The 16052-nt window shown below is 30.1% G+C and overlaps 1 protein-coding gene across 1 annotated transcript in view; it reads right to left on the bottom strand.

Annotated features, from left to right (window-relative positions):
- LOC140973507 (alpha-N-acetylglucosaminidase) overlaps nucleotides 1-14347 on the bottom strand; it is a 40800-nt gene extending 26453 nt beyond the window's left edge. Inside the window, exons 1-7 of the mRNA XM_073436368.1 lie at nucleotides 13972-14347; nucleotides 13784-13857; nucleotides 12579-12790; nucleotides 2984-3105; nucleotides 2373-2458; nucleotides 1520-1614; nucleotides 1034-1115 (exon numbers count right to left, since the gene is read on the bottom strand). Coding sequence (XP_073292469.1) covers nucleotides 1034-1115; nucleotides 1520-1614; nucleotides 2373-2458; nucleotides 2984-3105; nucleotides 12579-12790; nucleotides 13784-13857; nucleotides 13972-14226 — 926 coding nt within the window. The 5' untranslated portion in view covers nucleotides 14227-14347. The remainder of the gene's footprint in view (nucleotides 1-1033; nucleotides 1116-1519; nucleotides 1615-2372; nucleotides 2459-2983; nucleotides 3106-12578; nucleotides 12791-13783; nucleotides 13858-13971) is intronic.
- Nucleotides 14348-16052: the final 1705 nt, after the last annotated feature.

Here is a 16052-nt window from a genome sequence, read left to right as displayed (position 1 = left end):
TTTTTTCTTAAAATAATTATAAATATTCTTAAAATAATTTGATAGATAATTAAATATTTATAATTAATAATTAAAATAGTAGTAATATTTTGAATATTAATTTTAATGTTAAATAAAGTTTTAGTAATAATTACAATATTATTGTTTTTTCTTAAAATTATTATAAATATTCTTAAAATAATTTGATTGATAATTAATATTTATAATTATCATTTTTGTTTATTAAAATTAATTTAAATATATTTATTAGAAATATATTTGAAAATATTACGGTAATCATTAAACACAATAAATTAAAATTTAATAAAATTTATTTTCATAAGAGATAAGAGGATAAAAATGTAATTTGTGGTGTGTTGATAACTTATCCCACTTAATTTGTTAGATTAATAATCAAATAATTAATCATAAAATTAGGTCTTAAACTGGGTCAAAATGATTATTAATATATCTTAAAATTTTAACCAAACATTAGATAAATATGTGATTATTCATCTATCCTTATTTAATCACATCAACCAAACACACCCCAAGTAGATAAATATATTTACTTTGCTGATTGAAGCTTTCAACGGGGTAAAGTTTGCATAACTTTCTAGACGTAAAAAATGAGGAACTCTGTTCATTTGATAAACATTAGTTTGACGTCCAGTGGTGTGAATGTGATGAAATGACATTAAAGCTTATCAACCAAGAAGATCAATATTTTTACTTTGCTGATTGAAGCTTTCAAAGGGATAAAATTTGCATAACTTTCTACACTCTGTAAAAAATGAGGAACTCTTTGTTCATTTGATAAACATTAGTTTGACGTCCAATGCATTAATTAGCATTTTCTCCTCGTTGAATCCTTTTTTAACAATAAGAAATAATTCAATGAAGCAAAATATAGAATATATAGTGCAGCCAGAACAGCAAGAAAACAGTGAGAAACGTGTTAGTCAATAAAGGAATGGCACAAAAGAGTGCAAAATGTAAATTGTTAATTTTGATCAAGGAGGTGAAGTGGAACATGAAATAAATAGTGGCATACCAGTCCCCAAGTCTGCTTATGTTTGCTTTGGGGAAGATTTCTTTTAAAGCAGCTGGAACATTCCCAGAAAATGATGGAAGCACTTTCAAAAGAAGCAAGAGTTCATCAGCTAATAATTGAATGCAGTGATGGAGGTTTAGATATAACTTGTCAACTTTTAAGGGTTTTGTTGGCATAATGTGTCACATTCGAACAAATATATGACTGATTCAGAATGCTTAGAAGGTAAAAAAATGATGTTTAATTTATAATTACATGGAGTTAAGAATATGTGAAAAATGTCAAATCAGGAAATAAATTAACAGAGTATGTTTCAAGGTTACAAGTGTTGAATAAGTGTCTTCTAGAGAACAGGAACATATGCAGACTAGTTGTAGGCCTCACGAACCTGGCACAGTTTGGCCACAGGTCCGTGGTGGCGTTCCAGGAGGAGCCAAAATGGATCCATGTCTAGATCATGCATGTATCCAAAAAGCTAAAGCATACCTGGGATCATGCCGAGCTCTAACATCCTAGATAATATCTTTTTTTGAAGTATCAGCTGCATTTGTAACCAATTTTGAGTCAAAGGCCCACCCCACCTGAAGTGACAAGAAATAAATAAAGTAGAAAAAACAGGTAAATCATTTCAAGAAACAGTGAAATGCAATGTCAAACCTATCTTTCAGCATTCCCCGACAATTCACATACAAAGATTTTTACCACTTAATACCAGTTAACAAGTCCAAAATGACCCAAAATTGCATCTAGCAAAAATGCCTTTAAAAAACAAAAGTGCATAAAAAATTGTGGAAAAAACATGACTAAGATATAATTAATCATCAGTGAAACACTCCACACGAAGATTTTGCAAAAAAGTTGCAACCACTAAACTAATGTGCTAGCTTGTAAAAAGATTACTCATCCGCGGAAATGGTGAAACCTCTAAATATTATAATAAAGTTAGTTTTCTATCAAAAAAAAAAAATTTACCAAATTCTTTTGCATCTCAATCAAAAAGCAACAGCTTATCATTTTTGTAATAGCATTCCATTTGGTTCTAGCGCGTTATTTATTGCGTAGTACTCAATCACATACTACACCATAAAAACTGATACCCTGAAATCGTTGATGAAATGTACGCATATGCTTATTATGTATTAAAGGGTTAGTTAAAAGCTGCAAAGTTCCTGCAAAATGTACTCCAACTTTTATCTCGACTCAAGAAACAAAGAATCTTTCAACCTTTTTTCCTATGAAAATCATATTATAGTGTATCCATAACAACACAAAGCATATGCAAAGAATCTGAAGTTTTAAAATTGAAGGGCACAAAAAGAATCAAATGATTTAAACATACCCGTGTAAGTTACCCATGCGTGCCCAAGCAAGAAAGGAGGGTCCACCAAAGAAATTGTTCAAGTCTGATTTAGTAACATTGAACTCCTGCATTCAAAGAAAGAAAATTAGAGGTAGGGACAACCTTCTTTAAACAGAATGAAGGTATTGTCTAAGGAAGTGAGTATACTCAAGAAATATGGCATGCTTGATCCAGTAAAAGGTTTCTCATATCCATTAAAATGCACTTGGCTTATTGGTATCACTCATCAACTTTTACTGATGTCATGAATATACATCAAATAGGCCGAATGTGAGAAAATCCAGTTCAGACAATCTATTAGTTTTGTTTTCTAGAGTCTAGACAAAAAGTGAATGGAAGCAGTTACTACTCCCAGGTTTTTAACATGATGATTTCGAGAACAGAAATAAAAAATTAAACGAGGCTGTCAAACTGTGGAGCCAATACATAAGTGACACACGGCTGCTGAAAAGGGACATTCTATAAACTAAATTTTTCAACAATTGAAAGATCGTTAATTTCTACTGAAACAAATCCCTGGAGTATCTATCTCAGCCAATTATTGAAAAATCGGTGAGAAAAGACATTATTAAAAGTTATGAAAAACATACTGCAAAAACACTTTCCCAGATGGTTTCCTGCCCTGTAAATGCCAAAGGTAGGTTAACCCCTTGTAGTGCCATCCAATCTATCTCTTTTTCCCATCTTTCCCAGTCCCACCAAACGTATGAATCTGCAAAAGGAAAATCAAAATTTCTTTAAGATATTGGCAGAAGCAGAAAAGGAAATGCATGAAAGAGAGATGTATTTATGAACCAAAAAAGTCTCTAATCTGTAAAAGTGTAACAAGTCCAACTCAAAATATAAAACAAAGATCCATTTCTGACCTCAAAAGTTCAATATCTCAAATCTCAAAAATGTAAAAGTGTAACAAGTTCAAATTTGATCTATTGTTACTACAATTCATAGGGAGGGAGCATTGTACCTGAAGGTCCTGAACTTCACAAGTTTGCATGCAACAAAATGAATATGTGATATATCAAGATACATTAAGTAAATAAGTGAGAAGAGCAATGATCTCTCCAACCAAAAAAACCAACAGGACTCTATTTTATATTCCAAGAAATAGATAAATTGGCTTAATGATTTTCATAAGTTTAAAGTGGGTATTTTTACAAAGTAGAGACAACCTATTCTATGGAAAACAACTATACAATTTATCAGAATCAATTAAATAACTAATGTCCTGGTTCCAATGCATGAAATTGAATCGAAAAAAGAAAATATAATAACACAGGGTATTATGAAAGTTGTACGCACTAACTCTTCTCCTCAAGTTGGCACATATATCACATACATGCACAACTTGGATAGTGTTGAATAGAATGGCTCAATATAAACAAAATGAGTCATTATATCAGTTAAGCTAATCAATCCTAACACGGGAGTGCTATTTACACTCCACATTTTGTTATGTGTACCCCATCTTTAATTTTTTAATTTTAAATTGGTGGTATCTTCAATCGATGTACTTATTTTGGAAGATTGATTAATGATCTGAATTCCTAAACTAATTTATTTTAAATTTTAATTACACAATAAGTTTTGATAGATTTTTAATACATTAAATATAGAAAAATAAAAAAGATAAATACTAAAAAAAATATTCATTAAACTTATTGTTACTGTTATTTCGATCTTAATTTAAATTATTTTCACATTATGTTCAAATCAAGTCATGTTTCATACTTATTTTTTAAATATTTTACTTCAAATATTCTTTACCTTATTATTTAATTTTAAAAACAATTTTTTAAATTAATAACCCATATCTTATAAAAGAAACATGGATATTTAAAAACTGCTATTTTTAAAATAAATAATATTTATCAAATTAAGAATCAATATTTTTGTGTATAAACATTTTTTAAATGAAAAATAAAGCAGACAAAAATTAAATTTAAAATAATTTATTTATATTATAAAAATTATATAACTAAACACTAGAAAATGTATTAGATATTTTATAAAAAAATTAATATAATGATTCGGGTACATCAAAACCTATCTCAAAAAAACATAACATAAGATATTATAAAAGTTGAAATCACTACGCATATACCATAGCTAGAATTAACAGCATTCCACTTCTGTTTGGTCTCTTTCAAGAAAAATGTAACGTCCAAAAGTCAACCCACGTACATGCATGCAAATTATTTAAATTGCTTAATTGTTTTATTTAATGGATTTTAAATGCTTGCATGATGCATACTATATGATTAAGGATCTAATTGCAAGATTTTATGAAAACTGTAGATTTCACCCGAATATTCGAAAATAGGATGGGGAAAGGAGACCGGAGACGACCAAGATAAAATAAATATTTTTCAATAAATATTTTCAAGGTTCATTAATGTGATTAAATATGATTAAATTTTTCTAAAAATGGTAGAGCTCAAATTATTTTACGAGACAAGCTCATTTTATCCGGGAAGCTGGTTTTGGGCAAACGAGGGACTTTTAAAATATCAAAAGTATTATTTTTGAAAACTACTTTTTATAAACTTTTATTTTTCAATTAAATAGGTGTTATTTGGCCTAATTTACCTAAGATAAGTAGGCTTAATTGCTCCTAAACATAAAATCCCAAAACCAAAACCCATTTTCATGCAAATTACAATCTATAAAATAGAAACCAAGGGTTTGAAAGCCTCCTATCAGCCGAAAAACACACACACACTACACACACAAGTTTCGAAAACTAGGAGGAGGAGAAAACAAGGAGGTCTTTGTCACCCGTTCGTCCTTCTTCGCACCCCACGCCGACGATCGTATATTCGAGCGTTTTAAAACGCAAAGGCACATTTCTAAATTCCTTTGACGCATCATTCAAACCATATTATGCTTGTTTTGTTTATTTTTGCACGAAAAATACGTATGCACGATTCGTTTTTCAAAGTTTTGATGATTTTACGCATGTTTGATAAACGTTATGATTTCCAAAGGATTAGCTGCCAACATAGGATGTTTAATGAGTGGAACATGGACGATTAAAGGTGAAAATGAGGGCTGGAGTCGAGCTTGGCTAGGAAGAAGAGTCCTAGGGTTTCCTACATGTGCCATGTCTTCAAGGCCACGGCTAAGAGGGAAGGTGCACCGGGGCTCGGCCAGGGCTGGTCAGGGCTCGGTGTGGGACGTTACTAAGGGCTAGGAAGAGTCCTACCCATGCTGCCGGTAGGGAAGAGCACACAACCGCATGGACTCTTCCTATGCACGCACATGTGCGATCTCGGAGGGGACGGTTCGTGGCTTGGTTGGGGTGGTCTAGGCTGGTCCAGTAGGTTCTAGGGAGGATGACCTGGGGTTAGGGCTCGGGCTGGTGCAGCTGGGTCCATGGTGGCTAGATGAAAGTGGGAGAAAAGGGCCTCGGCTATGAGGAGTCCTGCGCGTAGGCTTCATGCGCGGGCTGGGCCAAGGGTGCTGGCTCAGGAGGGTTCGACGAGGGTCCAGGAGGGCTAGGGTCTGGCCTGGGCCAAGGTGGCTCTCGGCCATGGCTCGATGAATTTGGGCCGTGGCTCAAGTGGAGGGTGCTAGGGTTCGGTTGAAGGGTTAGGAGAAGAAAGGGTTCGAACCATGGTCCATGGGGGTTGGTTCATGGTTCACTAGGGTCTTTTAGGTATGAAAAGTCGATGTTTAAAGTTTGCAAAGAAAATATTTAAGTTTGAATTAATTCGAGAATTAAAAGTTTCACGAATTAGTAATTAAAGAATTAAATCGAAATCCTCGAGTTAACGTTGAATAAAAATATTAGAAGTCAAATTTAAGCTTAAATAACTATTTGGGATAGTCTCGAGTCAATAAAAGTGAGAAAATGTCAAAATCGAGAAATTTTAAGTTCAGGGACAAAACGGTCATTTTACACCTGAATAGTACGAAAAGGGTTGGCAGTGTCCCGAGAGATAATAACGCATGTTAAATGATATTTTATAACGTTTATGATGAAAATATGAGATTTTATGATTTATGATAAAGCTGCACAATTATTACTGTTAAAATGCTATTTTACGAAATTGGAAATGACACGATATTTTATAATTAAAAAGGAAAAGAAAAATAATTTTGAAAGATGTGAATTGACTGTGACAAAGAGAATAAGATATATGATTTTTGGGAATATCGCGAGGAAGAAGGTCCCAGAGGGAGGCCAACGATCGTATTTCCATTTTACGTCGATGCCTAGAGCCCGTCCCCATGCGCAATAGTGAGCTAAGAATGATCAGTCGACCAGAGGATAAAAGCTAGTCACTTTCAAGGATCAAACTTCACCCAAAATGATAAACGATTGAAAGTTTTACGATTTGACGATTTATGATTAATTTATGCTTACAAGCTTATTTTAAATAAAAATATGATTTTAATGCATGTGCTTGTATATGTATTAATTATTACTCCTGTTTAGAACATGCTGAGTCATTAGACTCACTAGGTTTGAATGCTGCAGGTGATGATGATATTGAGAGAGACGTTAACGCTTGAGTGGATCGAGTCCGGCAGTACACTCCCGAGGAACTTTATTTTCCGCATTAGCTTGATAGTCAAAGTTTTAAAGATTTTGTTAATGATTTAATTAGATATTTTTATACTTCATTTTGAAGTTAGTTTTTTATCATGTTAAAGGTTGAAATTGAATGTTGTTAATTGACGATTTAGAGATTTTTATGCACTTGAAATTTTAAATGCTAAATTATTTTGATTTATGGAAATGTTAAGTTATTTTAAGAGTAAGTTTGAAAAAAATACATCTGTACATCTTTCATTTAAGATTCAGTACCTAGAAGATTTTTTTTACAAATCAATACCTGACAACACTACAAACTTAATTTTAGCCCCTACAAAGATAAATTTACATTTTTGCCCTTTTATTATTTAAATAAATATATAATTTTATCCACCAAATTAATTGTGTGTTTTCCATCTACCAAAATATTAGTACCTATTATGAGGTTTCAAATACTTGATTTTGTTATTTGAATACTCCAAATGTGTAAAAATATACTACATTTTTGAACAATCAACATAAATTCTGTCGTTGTTAGTTTTTCATTTAAAATGCATTATGATGACTTATTCATGTCATTTTATTTTTAAAAAAATATAGTTCATCACTCATCATGAAATAAGATTAAGTACTTATTTTGACATAAAAAGTATTTATTCTGAAGTTCCAGATACTAGATTTGGCTCTTTAAATACTCTAAATGTTTAAGAAAATACTGAATCCTGAACGATCACCATAGATTCAGTCATTGTTTGTCTTTTCATGAATTGTGTATTTGGATGACTTATTCATTTCATTTAATATTTTTTTGTAAAAATATCAAATTCCCAACTAAGCATTTAATTTTAAAGTATTTAGTTTTACTTAAGAAATATCTATTTTGAGTTTGCAAATACTTGATTTCGTAAATGAGATACTCACAATATGTATTAAAATACTAGATATTCGAATAGACAACGTAAATTCACCAAGTATTGGAATTTCAATGGAAAATGCATATGGATGACATATTCATCCCATTCAATATTTTTTGTAAAAAAAAACAAATTCTAAAGTAAACATGAAAATTTTAAAGTACTTAGTTTTACTTGAGAAGTACCTAATTTGAGTTGGTAAATAGTTGATTTCATAAATGAGATACTCACAATATGTATTAAAATACTGGATATTCGAATAGGCAACGTAAATTCTCCCAGTGTTGGTATTATCATGGAATATGCATTTGGATGAGAAGTACCTAAATTGAGTTTGCAAATACTCGATTTGGTACAAGAGATACTCATAATATGTAATAGAGTACTGGATATTCAAATATGCAACGTAAGTTCACCATGTGTTGGCTTTCCATGGAAGATTCATTTGGATGGCATATTTATCTTATTTAATATATTTTTTGTAAAAAAAAAAAAACAAATTCTCAAATAAACATGAAAATTTTAAAGTACTTAGTTTTACTTAAGAAGTACATAATTTCATATTTCAAATATTTGATTTGGTACATGATATACTCATAATATGTAATAGAATACTGGATATTCGAATATGCAATGTAAGTTCACCAAGTGTTGGTCTTTTTGTGGAAGATGAATTTGGATAACATATTCATCTCATTTAATATTTTTTTGTAAAAAAAAAAACCAATTTCTCAAAGAAGCATGAATATTTAAAAGTACTTAATTTTATTTGAGAAGTACCTAATTTCATATTGCAAATACTTGATTTGATACACGAGATACTCGTAATATGTAATAGACTACTGGATATTCGAATATGCAACGTAAGTTCATCAAATATTGGTCTTTCCATGGAAGATGCATTTAGATTACATATTCATCTTTTTTAATATTTTTTGGTAAAAAATATTCTCAAATAAGCATGAAAATTTTAAAGTAATTAGTTTTACTTGAAAAGTATCTAATTTGAGTTTGCAAATAATTGATTTCGTAAATGAGATACTCACAATATGCATTAAAATACTGGATATTCGAATAGACAATCTTTCCATGAAAAATTCATTAGTATACTTATTCATGTCATTTAAATAAATAGACATAGTTCATTATTCATAATGTACTAATTGGGAGATGCATTATGAACATAGTTCGTAAATGAGCTTGAAGTTTGCACTTTAAGCATAGCTATCGAGTCTAAGATTAATTATTTATAAAATACTCATCAATATTAATTTACAATACTTTTTGATATTAATTGAATGACTTATTTGACAATTATACTTATTTGACATAATACTTATTGGTAACTATTCATTATACTTATTAGTATTTTTTTCTTTATACTTATGAGTATTAATTTATAATATCATTAATATTCATTCACAATGCTTGTTGGTATTCATTAAATGACAAGGCAATACTTCATTTGATATCATCTTCATTAGTATTCATTCATAATATTTATTGGTAATCATTTATTATATGTATCAATATTCTTTCATTATACGTATTATCAAATTTGAATTTGTAAAGGGTAAAATCAATTATCAGTGGAATCTAATTTTGTAATACTTGTAACAATTTAGGTATCACATTTTTATTTCACATATCTCATCATCAAAGGTCACTCAATATTGACTTCAAATTATATATTTTGACATCATCAAATAATCGAATTTGAGTATTTAAATATTAAAATCAAGTATTTGTGGACTCATATTAGGTATTATTTGTATTAATTTAGGTATCATATTTTAACTTCACGGATGTCATCATCAAAAATCACTCAATATTAACTTCAAACTATATAATTTGACATCATCGAATAGTTGAATATAAGTATTTAGGAAGTAAAATCAAGTATTTGCGAACTCACATTAGATACTCTTTTTACCAATTTAGCTATCATATTTTAACTTCACCAATTTAGATACTCTTCGTATCAATGCATCTTCCATAGAAAGATCAACACTTGGTAATCTTACGATGCATATTCGAATATCTAGTATTTTAATACATATTGTGAGTATCTTATTCAAGATATCAAGTATTTGCAAACTCAAATTAGATATTTCTCAAATAAAACTAAGTATTTTAAAATTTCAATACTTAGTTGAGAGTTTGTTTTTGTTTTTGTTTTGTTTTTACAAAAAAAAATATTAAATGAGATGAATATGTCATCCAAATGCATCTTCCAAGGAAAGATAAACACTTGGTGACCTTACGTTGCATATTCGAATATCCAGTATTCTATTACATATTATGAGTATCTTATGTACTAAATCAAATATTTTTAATCTCAAATTAGGCACTTCTCAAATAAAAATAAGTACTTTAGAATTTCCATGCTTAGTTGGGAATTCGTTTTTTCTTTTACAAAATTTTTTTAAAATGAGATGAATATGTCATCCAAATACTTATTCCATGAAAATATCAATACTTGGTGAACTTATGTGGCCTATTCGAATATCCAGTATTTTAATACATATTGTGAGTATCTCATTTATGAAATCAAGTATTTGCAAACTCAAATTAAGTACTTCTCAAGTAAAAATAATTACTTTAAAATTTTCATGCTTAGATGAGAATTTGTTTTTTTTTTAAAAAAAATATTAAATGAGATGAATATGTCATCCAAATGTATCTTCCATAAAAATACCAACACTTGGTGAACTTACGTTGCTTATTCGAATATCCAGTATTTTAATACATATTGTGAGTATCTCATTTATGAAATCAAGTATTTGCAAACTCAAATTAAGTACTTCTCATTTAGGGAGTAAAATTAAGTATTGGTAGACTCGAATTAGATACTTTTTGTACTAATTTAGGTATAAAATTTTAATTTAAAAAATGACACATCAAAAGTCACTCAATATCAGTTGAAACTATATTATTTTATATCCCAAAATAATCAAATTTGAGTATTAAAAAGGTAAAATCAAGTATATGTGAAATCAAATCAGGTACTATTTGTACCAATTTAGGTATCACATTTTTTATTCACATATATCATCATCAAACAACATTCAATATTATCTTCAAATTATATATTTTTACATAGTCAATCGAATTTGAGTATTTAAATGGTAAAATCAATTATTTGTGGACTCGAATTATGTATTATTTGTATTAATTTAGGTATCATATTTTTACTTCACGAATATCATCATCTGTGTCACTTAATATTAACTTCAAATTATATTTTGGCATCCTCAAATAATTGGATATGAGTATTTACGGAGTAAAATAATGTATTTATAGATTTTAATTAGATACTCTTTGTACCAATTTAAGTATTACATTTTAACTTCACAAATGACACCATCAAAAGTCACTTAATATTACTTGAAACTTAAGTATTTTTTTACACATTTGAAGTATTCAAATAGCCTGATCAAATATTTGGAACCCCAAAATAAGTATTTTATCGATCAAAATAAGTACCTTTTCTAATTCAACAATGAGTGAGAAACTATGTTTTTTCAAATATTAGATGACTTGAATAAGTCATCTAAATGTATTTTCAATGAAAAGATCAACAATTATTGAATTTATTGTGATAGCTCGAAGATCCGATATTTTCTCACACATTTGGAGTATTCAAAGAGTCAAATCAAGCATTTGAAACTCCAAAATAAGTATTTTGTAAGTCAAAAATAAATACTTAATTTTATTTCAAGATGAGTGATGACCTATGTTTTTTTTTTAAAATAAAATGACATGAATAAGTCATCATATTGCATTTTTCATGAAAAGACTAACAATGACTGAATTTATGGTGAATGCTCGAATATAGTATTTTCTTATATATTTGGAGTATTCAAATAGCGAAATCAAGTATCTGAAACCCCATAATAGGTACTTTATATGTCAAAATAAGTATTTATTTTTATTCCATGATAATTGAGAAAAAAAAAAATTTTAAATTATATTTTAAATGGAGAAGACACATGTAATTTTGTGGCTAAAATAATATATTTATTTAAATAATAAAGGGTAAAAATGTAAATTTTGCTTTGTGAGGTGTTAAAACTAAAAGTATAGATTAGTTAGGTACTGATTTTTAAAAAATTATGGCTAGGTACTGAATCTTAATTGAAAGATTGACATATGCATTTTTTTGAAATTTACCGTTATTTTAAAGGGTAAATTTTGAAAGTATGTATGAAAAAAATTTAGTAGGATTTTAAAGTAAATAAAGTTAAAAAGTAGTGGACGTTTCAAAAAAGAAGAATATTCTATTGCCACAGATATTCTCTGTTAACCATACTTCCAACTCGCACAACACATCTCAGCCACTCAAACTTTAAGATGGCTTCGAAAAACGATTTGTCCTCTTATGATGAAATTTCTCAGAAAGAAAATTTCAGAGAAGGGGAAATGAGAACCATGTTGAAGGAAATGAATACATGGTTTAAAAATTATAATCAGCAATATACACAAGAAATACTGTAGAAGATCCATAGCAGCAAGCAGTACTGGCTGGAAGATATAATTATGCGCAAAAAAGACTAGCCAGTCCCCGTACAGAAATAACGAAGTAAACTTAATCACTTGTTTCTTCTTTATCATAAGCAAGAAAAGAACAAAATTTAATGTAATTCAATTATGTTAGTACTCATTGAATCTACATACGTAAAATAGGTCAGAGAAATAAGCAGTAAAAATAATAAGTTAAAGAAATATTCTTACAGCTAGACGTCACAACATTTTGGTAATAATTCCACGGGACAGGACGCTGGATCTTCAGTCCATCATCTTTCACAGGAGGAAGGGATCCTGGCTTGGGAACTACACCAAGCTGCGTGCCACCAGTCTTATCCCAGGAAACATGAGCTCCACACCAATACTTTAAATACCAATGAAGGCCTGATATGATATCAACTGCTGTAGTTCCCTTTATCCTAGGAGTCAAGGGCAATGAAATTAGACAAGATACGTGATTAGCATTCCGACTTGAATATAGTATGAAAAAAACATTCCCTCCCTCTCTTCAAAAGCTAACTTTTTTAATGTTAAAAAAACACTATATAGTCCAATCCAAATTATGCGCCACATGTTTATTAATGGCATAACTCACCCACCTCAACTCATAGAAATCTCAACAAACACTTCCCAAGCAAAATAAGAATACAACAAAGTTTCCATCCTATCACGTTTTCAAATTCTCATGCTGTCCCCAAGCCATACTACAGCTGCCAGCTTTATCATGTGTTCCTGGATTTACCAATACGCTGACAAGAACGCATAACACAAAATATGCATTATGTCCCACTGAATTTCTCAAAATGTCAATACGAGAATTGAGAACACCATAAATTTCTTAATTCCATTATTGCAAGGTTCATCTTAACTTGCTTTACCCCCTTCAGACCACAATTTCTAGAAGAAAATTTTAGCTATTAAAGTTTAACTAGGAAATGGAAATGAAGGAACCTGTGCACCACCAATCATATAGGCAGTTTAAAGCATCAGTACATGAAATTAAGATTAGGCCAAGAGCAAGATAAGAAGACTAGGGAAGAAAAGAACAATAAAATTAGTTCTTCACAGAAAATTAACAATTTACAAGGGTGGATAGCAAGTAGGGGAAGTGTAAAGTTTTCTACTATAACATTGAAGAGCAAATACAAAAGAAAAAGTTATGTCAAATCCAGATCAGAAATCCCTCAAATACATTGAAAACGTAGCTTGTTTCGCAATTAGATTTGCATGTTCTAACAAAGCATCTAGAGGTTGTCAATGACAATCACACAAATTTCCTCTATGTAACATTACCAATCAGCGCATGTATCATTTGGCCTCACTAGCTAAAGGAATCAAAAATATGGAAAAATATTTCAACGGATAATTAAAACCGACCGGACAAGATGGCAAATTTATCAGATTGTACCTACTTTATTTCAGATGACTCTCCGCTTGAATTCTTGCAATTGCTGATTTGAAAGCAGCTTTTTCCACCACAGACGTCCTAGTATAAATCAATTCCAGACCATATAAATCAAGTTCAAGAAAATGGCAAGGTAACCTTACAGTGACAATTATTATTATTATTATTATTATTATTATTATTATTATCAATTACCTTGGTGATAATCTTGAAATCAAAGCTGGATAAATGGGTGGGCAGCAGTCTCCGAAGAACACCCTTTGCTGCCAGTTCTTGAACTGACGGGGATGGTTTTTTGGAATCCAAAAGGTTCAATAACGATTCTATGGCTCCTGGTTCTCGTACTGCAGACGATGAAGAACATAGTACTAGTAAGGTAAGTAGAATAGTTAAGATGAAGAACTTGGGATGGTTGCTGGAGTACATGTTCGGGCCTGGAGAAAATGGCATCAAAATTATTGGTTCTGTTTTCGTTTCGTGTATGCAGAGGGACTGTGGGAGAGTGCAGTTGAGTTGCCTCTCAAATGGTGATTCTTTGGTCCATTCCACCAAGCCGGCTCTTGGAAGAGTCGACTATTCTTCGGGAAAATAACTTTTTTATCCTTCGTTTAAAATTTGTTTAAAAACTAATTTTTTCATTAGTGTTTTAATTTTATATATAATAAAATTTATAATTTAATTAAACAAAAAAAACTTATTCGACTCAATTTTTCCATCTTTCTCGACTCAATCTTAGATCTCATTTCATTTCTTATCTTCAAAAAAAATCTTTTTCCTCTCAACCTTCCATCCTGTCATTTTTTGGATAACAATTAACCACGAATCTATAAATTATTCTTCTGCAACAAATCCAAAAATAAAACTATGTATTGAAAAAAAAATTTATTTTGAGATATCGAATTTATTGAGTCTCGTCAGTGTTCACGACCCAAGATGAAGAACTTCACCCTGATCGTGACACGACCCTTGGCTTCATGACCCATCTTCACGACACATGGGTCGTGGGTCATGTGCTTCACAATGAAGCACTTGTTTGTGCTTCACGACCCAAACTTGGGTCGTGAAGTGCTTCACAATGAAGCACAAACTTGAAGCACTTGTGCTTCACGACCCAAAGTACAAACATCACGACCCAACTTTGGGTCGTGAAGGGGTCGTGACGTGAAGATTTCACGACCCTTTCACGATCTATGGGTCGTGACACAACCCATTAATTTTAAATTTTTATAATAAATAACCTTTGTTTGTTTTAAATTTATACAACTAATAATCTTTTTGTTTGTTTGTTTTTTTTTACAGGTTTACTTTCTCGCTAAATTTGGAAGAAATCAATTTTTTGAATGCAAGTTAATTTTAGGATCAAAATACGTTGAAATCTGTAAGAAGATTGTATCATTTTTAAATGAGAAAGAGATAGAATACTTGGTGCATTACACTCAATTTGGTAATTTAATTTTATGTGTTAAGGATTATAACAATTTCAATCAAAACTGAGTCGAGGGTTATGACTCATCAGAAAATTGGGCACGCGATCCAATTTTGGTGGGTCGAGATGGGTCGAGAAGCATATTATTATAAAATTTGTTAAAAATTTTAGTATAATTATAAAATTTGTTAATGTTTATATACAATAAACATTAATTTCATATGCTTCGATATACATTCAATAAAGTGAATATGTAATGAAATTTGTTATGAATTTTTTTTATTTCTATTATTATTTGTTAATGTATGAATTTTAGTGGAATTATAAAATTTGTTAAGATTTTTAGTCGAGTATAAATTCAACCCACATTGTTAGAATAAGAGATACATTCTTCTACTTGTTATGAATTTTTTAACTAACATACTTAAATTATAACATATAACTAATGTTTACACAAATAAATTTTATATATATATTTACATTCTATTCATATATAAAGTGAATTATATATTATAAAATGATCAAAACTCAAAAATATCAAAAATTTCCTACCCACTCGACCCATCTCGACCCAACCTCGACCCAACCCCTAAACAAAACCCTAAACCAAACCTCTAACATTATCACTCGACCCACTCTTTTAATTTTTTTTTATTTAAAAGACATAAAAAAATTTAGAAGAGTGGGTCGAGCACTCTTCATTTTTTTTATTTAAAAAAAAATTATTTAAAAAAAATTAGAAGTAGAAGAGTGGGTCGAGCTCTTCTCGACCCACTCTTCATTTTTTTTTTGTTTTCAAAAAATTTATTTTTTTAAAAAAAAATAAAAGTAGAAGAGTGGGTCGAGCTCT

The sequence above is a fragment of the Primulina huaijiensis genome, chromosome 3 (assembly GCF_012295235.1).
Source record: "Primulina huaijiensis isolate GDHJ02 chromosome 3, ASM1229523v2, whole genome shotgun sequence".
Lineage (NCBI taxonomy): Eukaryota > Viridiplantae > Streptophyta > Magnoliopsida > Lamiales > Gesneriaceae > Primulina > Primulina huaijiensis.
Note: the sequence above shows the minus strand (reverse complement) of the source record. Positions and strands in the feature narration are given on the sequence as shown.